This window comes from Cryptomeria japonica, chromosome 6, assembly GCF_030272615.1.
Source record: "Cryptomeria japonica chromosome 6, Sugi_1.0, whole genome shotgun sequence".
In the NCBI taxonomy this organism is placed as follows: domain Eukaryota; kingdom Viridiplantae; phylum Streptophyta; class Pinopsida; order Cupressales; family Cupressaceae; genus Cryptomeria; species Cryptomeria japonica.
The window spans coordinates 434,049,153-434,067,339 of record NC_081410.1 but is presented as its reverse complement, the minus strand read 5'-3'; the positions used below and the strand labels follow the sequence as shown (position 1 = coordinate 434,067,339).

Sequence of the window (18,187 nt, the reverse complement as noted above, 5' to 3'; positions counted from 1 at the left end):
AGCACAGCGATCACCTTTGGAGATCTGCAAATATCATTAAAGGGCAGCAAACTTCAGCAGATAAGTTCATCATTTCAGTGTGCCCTGGGTTAGAAATATTACTGTGATTAGGTTGCTGTTAAAGAGTGAAGCTCATTGTAAATTAAATTGGTGTTGCCTAATAAAGATCTGAGATTAGTGGCTGGGTTTTTCACCTCCAAGAGGGAGGTTTTCCCAGGGTATCTGTGTGTTTTGTGTTTGTTCTTCCTTGCATTCTGATTCTCTGTTATTTATTGTTTAATCTGATTGCTAAAATTAACACACTGTTTTACCCACCAGGGGTGTTGAGAGAGAATCCTTTTCAGACCAGACTTATAAGAAACTTCAAGAAAATTCTGCATTTCTTGGAGTTTCTTATGAAACATGTCACTCTTCTTCAGGAAATAGAGGTTGAATCATATCTGAAACCACATTTAATAGGAAGAAGAAAATGATCAATTTCATTATTGTCGTCTCCTTGTCATTGTCTCCATGTTTTCCAGCTTACCATTTCTTGGGAAAGGAAATCAAGCAATTTCTTGAGTGCCTCTAAGTCAACAAATGACATGTACAATTACCATCATTAGTCTAGCCTTAACCAGTTTTGTTATCTATTTCCCCTCGCACATCTAAGTGTTGAGGGAAGAAAAATCAAACAAAAAAATGTCATCTTAACAAGGAGATGCCCTCTCTCAAACACAAAGGAAATCTCTTTCCAAGATTTTCATTGTTGTTGTTCGACATTACAGGCTTATTCCATTGGGCTTTCCAAGATTTTCATTGTTGTTGTTCCACATTACAGGCTTATTCCATTGGGCAAAGAGCCAAGTAATCATAAGGGTACCAAGAGTCGGGTAATCAAAGGAGTGTCTGGAAAAGTATTAATGTATGAAGGTTTTTCAAACATCCACAAGGCCAAACAACCTATGGGACCCACAAGTAGCCAACAACATGAATAAGCACAAAAGTCCAAAACAAGCAAACCACCAACACCACACCTATTGGATCCCCCTTTCCTTTTGGATCTTGGATCTTTTGCTATGAGTCTTGACTAAGTAGTTAGCAATTTTTGTTATCCTTTCTTCTTCAAACAGGTTACTCAAGGAGACCACATTTAAAATCTTAATGTAATTGGCCTAAATTCCATATATATTAGACACTCCATGATGTAGTGTCATTCCATCTCCACCAGCTCCAAAGTACAAAAACGGCATATTCTATCTGCCCACTCTTCTTTAGGCACCATCCACCTTTCGGTCTCACACCTAGGTTGGTGCAACTAGTTCTTAGCTGAGCCATTAATATTTTTGCTTTCCATTTTATTTGCACTCCTATATGGTTCTTTTGTGTGTGGTCATATGAAGAATTGAAATGCTTGATATCATATTCTCAATTCCTCCCAAGTTGCCTTGTCCATTCATCATTTTTGCTTTCCATTTTATTTGCACTCCTATATGGTTCTTTTGTGTGTGGTCATATGAAGAATTGAAATGCTTGATATCATATTCTCAATTCCTCCCAAGTTGCCTTGTCCACATGCTATCTTTGACTTTTTCTTGCATGTACTTTTTAATTGCCCCTTGTTATTTGGGCACTCTTTTATGTTGATACCCCACCTATTCATCCACTTGTCATTTTGTTTCATCCATATCCTCTTCTTTCTATCTAATTTCTCTTCTACCACCATTTTGGGCCGACAAGACAATTCCATGTTCTCTGACCTCTTCAAATAACTTAGCAACCGGATCATAGCCGATGTCTCCACAAGGAATGGCATCAGCTTCAGCTAAGGCAATTTCATAGGGAACAAACAATTTTATTTTGAGGCCGCTTGTGATTGGATGCTTTTGTAATTGATCTATACGTCTCCATTTCATTGCTGATATGTTGCCACCCCAAACTTCACACTTATATGGAACCACTGGCACTAACAGCAACCCAAAAAGAGTTTTCTTAGTTTTCTAATCTCACAATTCAGTCCTTCTGCATCTATTTTGTAATGAATATAAGGTTTTCTATTCTCCTTGTATCATTTTTGCTCTACATATCTCCTAGCTGAGCTTATTGTGAAAATCAAAGCCAATATATTTATAATCATTAACCACTTGCAAAGGGCTGTCTTGGAAGACAAATTCCATATGAACCTTCTTTCTCTTCATGCTAAAGATCATGACCCTAGGTTTGCCAGTGTTCACCTGCATCCCAACCTCTTGGCAAAACAATTCTAGAGATTTCACGTGTTCCCTCAAATCGAGCATTGTTTTTGCCATTAAAAAAAGATCATCAGCATACAGGAGCAACTTTATTACATAGCTGGTCAAGTGAACACCCCCACCACCAAACAGACTCCAATTCTGACCTACTGGTAGGGTACACCAAGCAAATGGAACTTGTCAACATAGATGCTGTGTAAGGTAAACATATTCATCAGGTACAGAGGTGGGAAACAATAGGATCATTATAATTTGCAGGCCTGGCGCAATCCTCCTGCGATGGATTGCAAACTTTTGGTCACCGATTGCCTGACCTCTCGTGTCTGTGTCCTCTGCGGGGAGCTTTGAAATCGGCATCGTAGTAAAGGATGGGCTAACATTAGAGCGCTATGCACCATCAGTGTAAAAAACAAAACAGTGATTCCGATGAGAACTCAAACCATTGTGGTGAATTGTGATAGTCACGGAGCATACTAGTAAGAGTATGAAGCAAATTGAAATCTCTCCATTACAATAAGGTGATCCATAAATCCAGGACATGTGTTAGGTTGTGGTATAAAACAAATGGTCTACATTCAAACATGACCTGTATTTAAAATGTTAAGAATGTGGTCTGAGCTTACTCACTCATTAAGAGCGGCCCAGAGCCTCAACCAAGAATTACCGAGAATAAACAGAAAGCCCAAACAAGTGACCCTACGAACAAATTCACTGAATAGTATCCACAAATGCAGCAGTGCGCACGAACAAATCAAAACTGGTCTGTACATGCCAAATTTCTGGGAAAAACACGATACGAGCACAGAACATATTTGGTTGTGAACTTGTGTGCATGCATAAGAAAATTCACTTCCATCAAAAGCTGGTGGATATTCATTGTGTATGCATCAAGTTCAAATTATAGAGTATACGTGTCTCGGTTAGAAATTGAAAATGAGACTTACTAGAACAGTCATAATCGCATGATAGAACGATTGTAAGTTTTCTGTGGCACCGAGCTCTGGGCAGCAATTTCACTTGCTTGTGAGGAGTTCCATCTTGCCCGCACCATTTAAACAGGTGCGCCCGACAAGCTGAAACAGTGATGGCCATGACCAAATCACTAGTACTTGGGCTTATTCTAAAACAAAAACTTTCTGCTCTTTATATGAAAACCTTCCGCCCCTTCATTTCACAAGACGTCCTAAGATGAGCTGCACGCGCCTGTTTGGAACGCTCAAATCCTATCCTAAATTAAGTAGGTTGCATTAAAAAAATTTCCAATTCGGCTGGGTGGGACCCAGTTGCATTTAAGTACATTTCATTTAGGATTAAAAATAATAGTGAAAAGGTATACTTGGGGATCAAAAAAATATGGGTAGTATTAGGTTCATGTGATAAAGTTAAATTGGTAAAAGTAAGAATTAAGATAAACATGTGGACCAAAAAGGTAACTATCACATTAAAAAGGTTACAATTTCCGAAAAGAAATATTTGTCATTTCAATATAATTAAAAAGAAATTATAGCAATTAAGAAGTAAAGATAATTTCAGATTTTGGAGGTTGGAGGGGTGGGGATATAGGTGTGGCAATGGAATTTGTCACTCAAAATTATTTTATTTGAAATATGGTATATTCTTGCTTTCTTTTATAAGAACTTACAAGTGAGAATAGCAATTTTTTTTTCCTTGAGATCTTGTTATAGATAGTCATGTATAGTCCTTTATGAAGATATAGCCATTGATAATCGAGGGAATTTCTCCTAATCTAGAGGGCCAACTCATGTCATTAAGAGGACACAAGTGGGTGGAATGGAGTTAAGGACCAACTATATTGCAATGGTTAGCTAATGAAGGTGGTCGCAAGGTCCAACCAAAATGTTACCTAGTTAGCAATAGTGATAAAAGAGTAGAAGCTCTCTCATGGTTTTAAGAATGGTGAATAGAGGGTTTAGAACAACTACAACATTGTCCTAGTGGGGGAATCTAACACCAAAGGTGAAGGAAAAACCTTAGCTATAATGCAAGGGGTGTTCCCTCAATGATTAGGAAAGGTTTATAGGTGTTGGACCTCCAAGGTCACTTTCCTACCTTGAACTTGAATCTACATGAGTAAATTAGAAATCGTCGACAATTTGGAGTGAGTAGAGCATCCATGACATCATGAGAAAAAATAGAATTTGTATCTTTTCATATATTAAAAAAAATTCAATCTAAAAGCATAGCATGGCATGGCTAAGAGAACTTTATAGAACATTTGGCCATATCACTAAGAAGAACATTTTTTAAGTAAAGGGTTCCCATCTTAAAGGCCTACAAAATTATGGACCCATTGCAACACATTTTGCCCCATGAACATAGAACTAGAAAATATGAAGAAGAGTTTATTGTTGCCCACAAAACATACTTCTTGGATTAGATAAGCTAAAATGTATTAGTTGAGTTATAATAAGAAGGCTCTAGTAAAGAAAACGCCAAGCAAAATGACCAACTTGGAACTCCACAACAACTTTCTACATTGTTTGAAAATGTTTTTGGATTGAAGAGATTGCTTTGTATTCATTTTTTTTAATTATTGGAAAACAAAATCCACATACATCCTTTTAAACATATAGTTGGAACAAATACTTTGTGCAACTGTTGAGGAGACACAACCTTAATAATCATTTGCGAGGTTGTTTGGTCTATGTGGCTTAAATGAAACTTAGCTTTAGCCTAAGATCGAGAAAGCCAAGTGAAATTAATCTTAGAGAAGACATCTTGTAGGTACTTAATTACCTTTCTATAGAACTTTAGAGTATACATATAAGGAGTAGCTAATGTATTGGTGGAAAAATTAGGGTTAGGGTTAAATTATATAATAAAACCACTAACAAGTCCTAATTCACCAATACATTAAGGGGGGAGGAATCTAATAGGTTTGGCCTTGATAGATCTAGATTTTGATCAGATTCTAGGCCTCCTTGGTGGGGCTCAATCCTCCTTAAATTGAATTGATTTGAATTTTTGAAGATTAGGGCAAGATACTAAATTATTGAAGCAATCTGATAGAAATAGTGAGTTACAGATGTCGTACGGAGCCACCAACCTAGATGTGAGCAGAAGAGGATGATCCAGATTTGTTCCCAAAAGTTCAACCTAATTTTTCGGGACCAAGTAGTATCAATTCATCATGGTCCTCTGAATTTCTCGCAATCAAAAGTTGAACCTATTCGTCTCTACGAATCCTATCTATCCTCTCGAACACATCTCTGTACCTATTTCCTGCACACACAAAAGAAGGTGGAAATTGATGGGATTAAGGGTTTTCCCTAGATCAAACCCCGGTTTTGGAATTAACCATAAAATTGAATTGAAAATGTAAATGAAGTACTATAATAAAATACTTTCCTTTTAAGGGAAAGGCTAAAAATGACTGAAACATTAATGATATACCTTTAATGAAGTTTTGTTTATCTCCACAAAGGAATCAAGGTTTCATGTAGATTGTCTTCATAAAACATAGAACATGAATGTCATCTCTAATGCTTGAATCTTGACTTCACTTTTGCTCCAATGCTTGATAGAAGACCGATTGCTTGCTCACTTGAATTTGCTAGAGTGTAATTGCTTAATTGATCGATTAGGGTTTTGAATGAGAGGGGTAGACCTCCTTTTATATTTGATAGTCAAAAAAAAAAATTCTAACATTGGCCTACACAATATCCAAATCCTTGCCCAGATTATGTGACCATTATGAGGCCCCAAAATGGGCCCTTTTTTAGAGGACCATGGTGCCTAGTGCCATGATCATTGAAATTAAGGCTCCAGAATCAAGGGGAGACAGTGAACAATTATGTTTGATAGTTGGTGTGAGCAGAATAAGTGCTTCAGTCAGGCCTTGGAGGACAAAACGCCAAAGTGAGGCCTGAGTGAGGACAAAATTGTAGGCAAGTACAATTTAGGACGATATATTTAGCCCCCACTTTAGCGGGAGTATGAGACTAAGCATACTCATAGTAAGGTACAAAGGTTTACATTGAAAACTTTCATCAAGATATTAAAGAGACAAGACACACTAAGCCCCCAGGGACTTTTATGATCTTACTACTCTAATATTTAGATAAAAGGTACATCATAAGAAATAGAAAAGAGAGAAAGCACATGACTTCTAGCCTAGAAGGTTTGCTTACTATGAGTCATGAAAAAAAAATATCAAATTACAAAGCAAAAGGCTCGGTTTGCAAAGTAACTTGAGTATAAAAAACATGTCATGGTGTGTGCATAAAGTATAACATTGAGTGAAGTGTATGACCTCAAGTTACAGAAATTGCATACGTCTTATCGAGAGCGATTTCTTTAAGGTAGCATGCATCCAAAAGACAACCACGTTACCACAATGAGATGCCCACTAGAAAGGACAAGTCAAAGGATAATGGTCACAAAATATAAAAGAACATAAGGGATCCACTAACTCTGGGGTCATTATGCTCCTATGATAAATAATGTATATCATGAATATTTGTGTTGAATTGACCTCATCCCCCAAAGGTAATGGAACCACAAGCACAATGGAAGAATAGAACATGTGTCTTTTGAGTCAACATGGAAGAGACCAAAAGAGATCTCAATGCTTTGCATCATCCCCAAGTAGACAACACAAGACAACATATAGAAAAATTGAGATACAAATAAAAGAATGTCACAATAGATTCAACCTCTTTATTACCTTGCACCAACAGAGTGACAACGCTCATCTAAAGAGAACCTAACATAACACAAAAACACATCACGGGGGAAACATAATACAAACAAGAAAGAGAGGATCTATGTCACAAATGAAACTAATCAAGCAAATCATTTGCTTCCCAATCTTGTTGAACATTGTCTTGGGAAGGTGGACAAGATGCAAGAGGAGCAACTTCAAGCACAATAGATGGAGCTACTACAAGTTCCAAACAAGTACCATACTCTAATGATGATTCACTTTGTTTGTCATTAAGAACTAGAGTTAATGCTTTTGAAAAAAGTGAAGATAGATCATTATTAACATCAATAAACTCATACATATCATTGAAATCATTAGAATCAACATTGTTAGCAATAACGATATCATCATCTAGATTAATAAAATTAAGATCTCTAACACGAAAAGAGCATGAACCATCATTTTTCTTTTGCATTTTTAATCTTGGTGATTTAGTTTGAACTTCCTCTCTAGGGCTAATTAGGCGAAGGCTGGACAAATGGGACCAAGTCAACATCTGGTGTCTTTGGGGAGGAAATGGTTTGGGAAGAAATTTCACGAGCCTTAGCATGACATCTTTGTTGGCGTTCTCTTACACAATTATTCCTTTAATTTTAGTTGAGGGTTGGTAAGGTTGAGGATCGATGGACATAGGCTTCTTCTCTTCCTTTAAAGCTTTAAAAGGAGGAGGAATGGGAGAAGATCTACTAGGTTCAAAAATAGGAGATGCCAAGAACTTTCCTTTGTAAGACATAGGAGGCGAGACTATGTCATATATGGGAGGAATAGAAGGTGTGGGAAGGATGTCAGGTCCATCATGAGGAGGAGTAATAGGTCTAGGATCTCTAGGCTTGCTCAAAGATAAAATCATCTCATTTTTTCACTTTTGATAAGATAGAAAAAGAGACTCACTTTGAAGCTCAAATTGTTTAGGCCAAAAGTAATCAAGGGTGAAATTTCCACACTTCATCATGGGTTGGTACATGCAATGACTAATTGTTATAATAGTGCCATTATGATGGAATTTCAAACATTTTTGAACGATAGAAGGGATCGCTTTCATGGAAGAGAACCAAGGATGTCCCAAATTCACACGAAATTGATCTGATGTAAGAATGATAGCAAAATTCACATCTAAGCACTTAGTACCATCCTTAATAGTGAGAGTAATAGAGCCAATAGTAGGGCAAGAGAAACCATCATACACCTTGACCATAACACCAGATTTATCATATGTTACTTGATGCAATTGTAAAATTTAAAGATATTCTTCAATTATCACATTCACCATACACATTGGATTAATGAGCACTCCTCATAAGAGTTTGTCTTTGATCTTCGTAATGATATACAATGGGCCATCGGGTGCATCAATAGTCTCACTAAAATTAAAGCTAATGCATAGGTCTTTAGGAGGTGTAGTTTTGTTAATAAGATTCACAACATTATTATATTCTACACCAAGATCATCGGGAGAGAAGGAAAGAGACTCAGACTCAACAATATTACTAGAGTGAGAAGGCTAAGGAGTGGTGAATATTTGGAGATTTTGATTAGGAGGTGTGTATGGTGAAAATGGATAACAATAATAACAATATTGAAAGGCTAAATGAATTCAACCACAAAACCCTAGCCTAACAATCAATAAAGATCCACCATAACATATGAAGATTACCTAAGACAATGCAAATCAAATGAAATCACAAAGATTATACCATCACATGTCCAATAGGGTTTTGATCTCCATTCTTCCTATCTCCATTGATCTTGCTTGATATATTTGCTCTCAGATTTTATGTGCACAAGAGCTCAACAAAGAACGGAATGTGGTTGCAAGTAGAATCGTAGTGTAGTCGAGTCCTCCAAATTGTCGATTAGGCTGAGTGATTAGGGTTTGATAATGAAGAAGGCATCTCCTTAAATAGAAGACACAATATGAAATGGAGGGATAAGATTGAGAGGTGTAAAAAGGAGGTCGGCTAGGATTAGAGGGTAGGTAAAGGAAATAATAAAATAATGAAAGGGGTAGGTAGTGTATGAATTAAGAGATGAATGACATGTGTCATGGGTAGAAAAAGCTAATGAATTAATTAAATAAATAAAGATTTAGTTAATAAATAGAAGAAGTAGGATAATTAAATAAATAAAAATATTTATTTAATTTAGGAAAAGGATAATTTAAATAAATAAATGTATTTATTTAAATGAGAAATAAGGCTAGAAGAGGATAAATGAATTAATTAAATAAATAAAGATTTATTTAATTAATAGAAGAATTAGGCTTAGATAATTAAATAAATAAAATATTTATTTAACTAGACATGACAATTTTAGGTGTCTACAGGAGGAACCACAAATTCATTTCCCTTGTTATTCACACTAGCTACAGATATAGTATTATTATCAATGAAGTATTGAATCTTACTCCTTAAATTATAACACTTCTCAATATCATGACCAGGTTGACAGTGATATTGGAAAAAGGCTTTGGGATCATGATAAGATGGAAAAGGTTTCAAGATATCAATTGGCTTGATGGGAGAAAGTTTCAACACATCATTATTTATTCAATATTGACTTTATACTATGCAAAGATTCAAAAAGAGGAGTAGATTCTTTTCTAAAGTATTTGGATAAAGGAACCACACTTGATATCGTGGCTGCCACTTGAGTATTGATGTTGTCACTAAACTTGATGTATCATTTGCTCGCACTTTGCAAAAGATTATTGAGTACTAGATCATTCTTATCAACTAGAATCATTGAAGGAGATGATTCAAATTGACTCACTTGAAGCTCATAATTATGAAGAACTGCACACAATTGCGTAAAGGAAGTGAACTCAAAAAATGGAAGCTTATCCCTAATGTCTTTTTGTAAATTAGCAACAAAAATCCTTTGAACATCCTGATCAGGCATAGGATAAGCAGTTTAAGAATAAAAATGTTTATATCTAACAATAAAATTAGTCACTTTCCCTTTAACTCCTTTCTTATGATGATTCAAATTAGTCAAAGTAATCTTAGGACCAATATTATTGTGAAATTGTTGAATAAAAGTGTTAGCTAATTATTGAAACGATGTAATATAATGAGGCAAAGAACAATACCATTGCAAAACTTTATCCCTAAAGGTCTGAGTAAACAATTTAGCCATAAGTCTTTGGTCATGAGAAAATTCACTACACAAAGTTTGAAATGTTTTTGCATGAGTCAAGGGATCACCTTTTCCATTGTACAACTCCAATTAAGGGACTTCCATATGTTCGGGAGGGAAAACACAAACAATGTCATTGGATAATGGGATCGCTACATCATATGTGAGCACATTAAACTTGGATTGGGTAATAGAATCCAACTGTTGTTGTAGGGATGTAATAGTTTGGGCAAGGTTATTAATGGTTTCTTTGGTGGATGGATTGAAATTTGACATATTGGATTGTGATGGAGGAGTAACATTGTTGTATGTAGGTGGAGGTTGAGAGTAAGGAGGTGGAACACTATGATATGTGGGCATAGGAGATGATTGGGATACAAATGGAAGACTCACAGAAGGAGGTATGTAATAATATTGATTAACAAGATTTCCCCCATGACTAACATGTGTAGGATTAACATTTTTGTGTAGAAGCGGTCATGATAGAAGATGTGAATGTAGGCACACTAGGCAAGGATGTAGGCATAAGAATGGAATGACTGACTTGACTAGTGGGTTGAGAATAACCAAGGACTTAGACACAACTTAGGAATGATATTAGTGTAAACAATATGAGCAACACCACGCAACAAATCAACACCAATTTTATCACTTTGCACCATTATTTTTAATCACTCAATCAATAGGATTGCCTCACTTTCTGAGTATTGTTGACTCATTCATTGTTGAAGGTTTTCAAATTCATTGGCAATCTTTTCCAATTGGTCAATGGTAATCCTAGGTAGTGATTCATCCATATCATGAGAATTCTGAAAAGAATGGGGATAAATGACATCATTTGTTGGGTTGGAAGAAGCACCAACATTCTCATGAAATAAGTTATACATATTAGGCTCCATATCTTTAGTAATTAAACCTTGGGAAGCCTTAATTCTACAACATTTTCTCATGGGAATATTGTAGTTAGGACTAATGGTAAAAAAACTCATGCACAAAGGAGGAAAGTTTGAATGCACATATTGAAAATTATGATTAAACAATGCCATTTTTTATAAAAATGATTCATTAACCAATTAATTAAGCAATTTTATTCATGAATTTCAAATATAAATACCTTTAAATCATAGCATAACATGTCATATATATTATATTTGAAAATAGACTTGAAAAACTATGCAACTGTAGAGGACGAAATTTGTCACCTTCAAGATGATGAATCCTAGAGGACAAACCAATCCGTTGCTACCTCACTCAAACTGGCGCTAAGATGAGCCAGGGGATATTAAAACTAAAACTTATGCTTTATCAAAAATAATTAACAACTTAAAGTACTAGAATAACAAAATATAAAAATCTGAATTGACAGTATAACACATAGCTTGAAATAGATCATATCACAAGGTCGGGGAGCTCTCGGGTTTTGGATGCAAGCGAGGTGTGTGGATGCCATCACGACAGACTATTGTTTGCACAACCAAAAATCACAAAACCTACCCAAAATCCTACAGTGACTCCTTTCCACCACACAGAACTTGTTCGTCACCTGCACACATGGAGACGTGGGAAAATGTTGGGGCTGTATAGGGGCTTGCCTCATTCATACCCCCAATTAGGTGTTTCCACCGCCACAGATAGCCAGATAGATAAATTGGAATAGATGACTATTGGAAAAACTGCAAATAGAATCTATACTCTACTTAATGGAAGCAAAACCCTATTGCAAATACATAAAATGACAAATTGGTAAGTTGAATGCACCCAAATAATAGATATACCCAAAGATGCAAAAGATATATTGCATGCAATGATAAAATAGAAATATAAATGATAAAGAGAAGACAAGGTGTGCAACCAAACTCCCCTTTTCAAGATACGAGTGTGACGAAGCTCAAGATGTGTGCTTATTGGTAAGATGGTTGCAAGATAATCGCAAGAACATTGTAACTTGGTAGTGTTGGTAAAGCCTTCAAGAGAGCATGAAGAGATCAAGAGAAAAATAAGGGTTGTGAGAGCCAAATGAGAGCATAGCATATAGAACCCAAAAGGGAACCCCTCGAAATGAGCAAGGAAGAGTTTTCAAACTTGAAAGGGGCGCGAAGAGCCATTACGACCGAAGGTGATCCAAAGGCCATGCGTCGACCAACGTCTGACTCGCTGCAACATTCAAGATTTTGTGGACTTATCGGGACATTAGCACGGTGCGTGGACGTCGTGTCGCGCTTCTGTCCTACAAAAGATAGGTCCAAATGGGGTTTTAGGGAAAAAAGAGGCACTTTGTCTTTGAGGCTAATAAATTTTTGATCATGAATTTGTCATTAATGGATGGGGCGCTATACGTAAGTGTCATAAATGCACTAGGTGCAATTTAGGACACTACATTTTGCCCCCACTTTAGTGGACTGATCGACTCAAGGGATCGGGTGCACTAAAGTAGTTTCAGAAAGGTAAATTCATTAAGCCCATGGAGTGTAATAAATGTAATAAGTGCAATAAATAATTAGCCCAAAAGGATACTATAGAGGCTGCAAATGTCAAGTCGGCAGTCACGGACAATGCCCCCAAGTCTCCATGAGAAACCATAGCACTCAACATGACAAATTTCATACTGCAAAAGTCGAACACTTGTCAGCACAAAAAATGGAGGAAACTACTTCGGCGAGAAGAATGCTTAAGAGCGTTAGTATGGATAGAAGAGGAAAAATCTGATTTAGGCGAATATATGCCCCCTCATGTTTTTCCCCCAATAAGATGGGGAAAACAGTAAGGAAAACGAGCCAAAATTATCCAAAAATGAGCAAGAAAAATTTTAGGCAAAAATTAGGCTATATACACAAGAGTGGGCCCCAAGAAGGGTCATTTTCACTATTCACCATGGGCGTTTTGGCTAAGATTTGAATAGAGTCCGAGCAAAAATGTCACACAGACAAGAGCATAGAGCGAGCAAGATCGAGGAGTTGCAGTCTGCAATAGAGCAAGGCGATGAGCCTAAGCAGGTACGCCTCAAATCATGCTCTTTTGTGTCTTTTTATACTTGTTAAAGCATTTTAGGTTTTAGGAGTGTGCGAGCATCTAGGGGATGCTTCACAGACCTAGCGCCACGCTAGCATCCTAGACATGCACTGGTGTCTAGGGATCGCGTTATGGTCTAACCTGGACGTTGGCGACCATAAAATGCACTAGCATCTTATGAGTGTGATAGCATCTTAAATTTTAGCGTCAATGGAGACTGATGAAGAATTTTATTCGTATGCAGATGTTTCCCAAGATGTGGGAGCATACATAGGGTCATATGTTGCACACATTGCAAGACTGGGCGGAGGAGCTGTCAGTGGAAAACAAGCGGCTACTCTAGAGAGTAGGATTGTGGTGGACATTTCGTCTACCGGAGTTCCAGTTCCACGCCCCAATGTTGTGAGCTCTCATGGAGAGGTGGGATGCAAACACAATGTCATTTCACCTGCCCACAGAGGGAGATGATTGTGACCTTGATCGACATGTACCGCATCCTTCGACTACCCATATGGGGGGAGAGAGTATCATCTACGATCTTGTTGGCAGTAGAGCTGAGCAGGCAGTAGGAGTGGGCCCTCAGGTATAGGGTTGATGTGACTAGTCATGTGTACCTATGAGTGTTGGTCCAGAGATGAGTGTATGTTCCCTTGGTACAAAGCATTACGATAGTGATTGTAGCACGACGGGTACTAATAGATGGTCGTGGATCAGAGTTGATCGTCGAGTTCATTCCTCTAATCCGAGAGATGGAGTAGCACGAGATGGTATATGCATGGGGTTGAAGCATCTTCGCTCACCTGTACTATTAGTTGTCCTAGTGCATACACCATGAGTACCAAAGCCTTACAACATACACACTTCTAGAGGTGTGGATCTTTGAGCACATCACATGCACGCGGTCGGTCAGGTTCTCAGTACCGATGCCATTGGACATGTCGAGGGCACACTAGTATCCACTACGGCAGGGTGAGTGGTGGACATGTGACCTAACATATTGGAGGGTCACCCTAGACCAACTCAGGACTGGGGACATCATCTTGCAGCTATTCTGGGACATGGGGATTGGACCACAGACCGCACACAACTTTCGTGGATGTAGCAAGACCAATTCCTTCTAGGGTGACTGAACCATATCATCATGTCATACTAATGGTGATGGTGTATGGGGCAGTTCGGGCAGGTGCAGACTATCCCACCCATCGCACCCACCTATGTATGATCGGCCAGGAGTGTGGTGTGACCCTTAGACCTAGCTCTCCCCCCCCTAGGAGATGTGCAGGACAACTCTAAGGGTAGTGTCAATGACGACATCTCTCCTTAGTTAGATATTGACGATGCCAAAGTCACCCCAAACTTCACAGGATGGAGGGGTAGGGTAGGTCATGTGCTGATCTTCTCTCCAGATGCAGCAAGAGGAGATGCCAAAAGTTTAGGAGGGGATAGCGATGACCATCCCTCTTTGAGCGATGAGGGAAAGAGGCTCGCACAGAGGCAACTAAGGGGGAGCTCGAGCCTAGAGAGACGAGTGCTTGCATCCAAGGGGCTTCCTCCATCACCTATCGCACCACCATCTACACCACCAGCACAACCACCAGCATCAACATCAGCTGTGGGGGCATCCACTAGTAGGGTGCCTCCATAGGATCCAGATTAGTAGAGGGGCGATCCTGGTATACATTGCAATTTGTCATCTATGTATTTCAGTCTTTCTCATACATGCTTTCATATGTATATATACATGTATAAATTCTGATACTACAGATACTGATGTAGAGATGCTTTGTGTTTGTAGAGGGAGTTACCAAGTGGTTGAGCTTTGTCCATCAAGAACTCGCAGAGATCGTCCCTGTTGTATAGACCTGGGGTCTAGTGTTGGACACCTGCCAGCCCATCCAGATAGCAGGGAGACATGCACATTTGTTTGAGCTTGTAGCACACCTACGAACAACATACAAGGAGGGCCAGGTGGATATAGTGCAGGGAGCGATGCAGCTAGCCACCATGACGGGGCAGAGGGACCAGACCTTGTTGGAGGCTCACACTGTTCTCGAAGAGAAAGACCAAGTGGTGACGCAAGCTAAGAGGGCACGTGACGCTCTGTGGAGCCAGGTCGATGACCTCCATCGACATTTTGATGTTGCTCAGCAGGGCGCACTTGGTCATCTTGACCACCCCCAAGTGCACCAACTGATGGAAGACTTGGAGGCAGCGTGCTAGAGAGAGATGGCAACACGTGAGGAGCTCATGATGCAGCGGGAGACCTTGGCAAAACTATGAGGGGAGCTGAGGGGTTTGCAGTCACGAAGCACCACTGTTGTGAGATCACAATCCACCTCAATGAGACAACCCTCATGCTAAGACTAGGACCCTCCAACACCTACGACTTCAGGGACCCTTCCACCACAAGGGTCATGAGGCATTTTTGTAGGGATTTATCTAGATTTTTTATATAGAGCATTCTTTTGACATATATACATATGTATTCATGTATTTCAGTGACACATATGCTAGCATTGCATGCTTTTTTAGTGATGCGATATTGACATTGACATTATACATACATACAATGTATGTATGTATGTGTGTATGCATGCATGCATGTATGTGTGTATGTATGTGTATATATGTATATATATGTGTGTCTCTGTGTGTGTGTATATATATATATATATATATATATATATATATATATATATATGTATGTATGTATGTGTGTGTGTGTGTGTGTGTGTTAATGTGTGTATATATATGTGTGTGTATATATGTGTGTGTGTGTGTATGAGATTCATCATTTCGATCTTATCTTGTGTTATCATGGATGGATGTACTTGTTATTTTACATGCTCGTTATGTATTCTCATGTGATGGATGATTTAGATTAGATGTATATCATGATTTAATTTACATATTGTTATATATATGCATGATTAAATTCCATGATGGTCATTATATAGATGTTTGGAGATGTAGATAGAACATATGTACACACGCACACACATGTGCAAATAGATATGCACAGTTACTCCATAACACAAAAATGAGTAAATATCATGTTGATGAAGATATACATACCATGACGTGACTACACTAGAGACCTAGGTGTCACACACACACACACACACACACACACAGATATATCTTGTTTTCTATGCATAGTATCAACACAAGTGTGTTGCATTGATAGACTCTTTGAGAGGTGTACCATCCATATAGGATAAACCATAAGTACCCAAACCATAAACAAAGGTGACAATGTATGGACCTAACTAATTCGGGCTAAACTTCCCTCTTTGATAAGGTGGCGCATTAACATTTTTCTGATTCTCACAAAGAACTAGGTCACCTACCTTACAAGCTCAAGGTAGCATACTTTGGTTGTATTTCCGAGATAAATATTTTTGATAAGCTTGAAGATGTTGAAGGACCTTTAGACGATGCTCATCCAGCAACTCAAGCTAATTGAGACAAAGGGTACGATAAGAATTATCATCAATCACCCCTTTCAGGGAGACACACAATGATTGGATCTCCAACTCAAGAGGCATGATAGCATCGGTGCCATACATGAGGTTGTAGGGCGTTGTCCTAGTAGTCATCATACGACAGGCTCATAATGCATACACCAATTAGATATGCTAGTCTTTGCCATGTTTGGTAACAGTCTTACGTAAGATCTTCTCAATAGTCTTATTAGACGCTCCCGCTTGATCATTAGATTGAGGATAATAAGGTGTAGAGAAATGATGTTGGATGTGGAACTTTTAAAGGAATTGCTTAACCTCTTTGTTCTTAAATGGTGTACCATTATCGAAAACAAGGGTAGGAGTTAAGCCAAAATGGGATATAATGTTATCCATGATGAAACCACAAATCATGTCAGTGGAAGTGGATCTCAGTAATATAGCTTCAACCCACTTTGTGAAATAATTTGTAGCAGTGATGATAAAGACATGATCCTTAGACGAAGGGGGAGCTATCTTGCTAATGATATTCAATCCCCGTGTTTGAAAAGGCCATGGAGAAATTCGAGTTGGAAGATCCTGTGTGGGGGCTCGAATCAAGTTAATGTGTTGTTGATATTTGGGGAATTTCTTGACAAAGGCAAAGGAATCTCATTCCGTTAATTGCCAATAATACCCCATATGAATCAGCTTGTGAATCAAGGATTTTCCCCCCAAAATGTCCACCTCTAGAGCCAAAATGGGCCTCTTGGAGGGCAAGGGATACCTCATCTTTCATCAAACAATGCAAGAGAAGACCATTATATGATCTTCGATAAAGAACATTTGATAAAAGGATATAATTAGCGGCCAACTTTTGAATTCGCACATGCAAACTCTTGTTGGCATCATCGGAAAAGCTTCCAGTTTTTAGATAATTATAGATGTGTGCAAACCATTCTCCTTAATCAATATGAGCACACATGAAGTTATCGAATTGGATTTGGTCAGCTATAGCCGAAGAGTGAAGGACTTGTACCATGAAAAAATATTCATCATGTCCAAAGTTCATTCCTACAAGGGAAGCAACGCTTGCCATTGCATCCACATGGTGATTTTCTCTCTGAGAAATACTAACGATCGTGTAACTAGTGAAATATTTCAGTATGGTTGTGACCAAATTTTTATACTAAGATAATTTCAATTGTTTAACATGATATGCACCTATAACCTGGTTTACGATAAGCTTGGAGTCTCCATGGATGTGGATGTTTTTCACACCCACGACAATCATGACCCGTAAACCCACAATCAAGGCTTCATACTCAACAAAATTATTGGTGCAATGAAATTCTAAGCAGGATGAGAGAGGGACTAGATTTCCTTTAGGTGAAATCAAGACTACACTTGCTCCTGAACCAATCTAACATCTTGATCCATCAAAATACATGTCCCATACAAATTCGTGATCAATGACTAATACATCTTCATCAAGAAAATGATCTAAGGTAGGAAAAGATTTTTCAAATGGGGCATCAACCAATTGATCAACAATAACCTGCCCTTTGATTGAATTCTGAGTTATGAACTTTAGGTCAGACTCAGAGAGCAACATTACCCTTTTAGCCACTCTTCCTGAAAGA

The 18,187-nt window shown here is 38.1% G+C and overlaps 1 protein-coding gene across 3 annotated transcripts in view; it reads right to left on the bottom strand.

Moving 5' to 3' along the window:
* The window catches only part of LOC131037557 (putative L-ascorbate peroxidase 6), a 107,168-nt gene extending 103,733 nt beyond the window's left edge, over window positions 1-3,435 (bottom strand). For all 3 annotated transcript variants that reach the window (XM_059207392.1, XM_059207394.1, XM_059207393.1), the window contains exon 1: window positions 3,176-3,435. In XM_059207392.1, the coding sequence (XP_059063375.1) occupies window positions 3,176-3,323 (148 nt within the window). In that variant the 5' untranslated portion in view covers window positions 3,324-3,435. The remainder of the gene's footprint in view (window positions 1-3,175) is intronic.
* Between the last annotated feature and the right edge of the window lie 14,752 nt (window positions 3,436-18,187).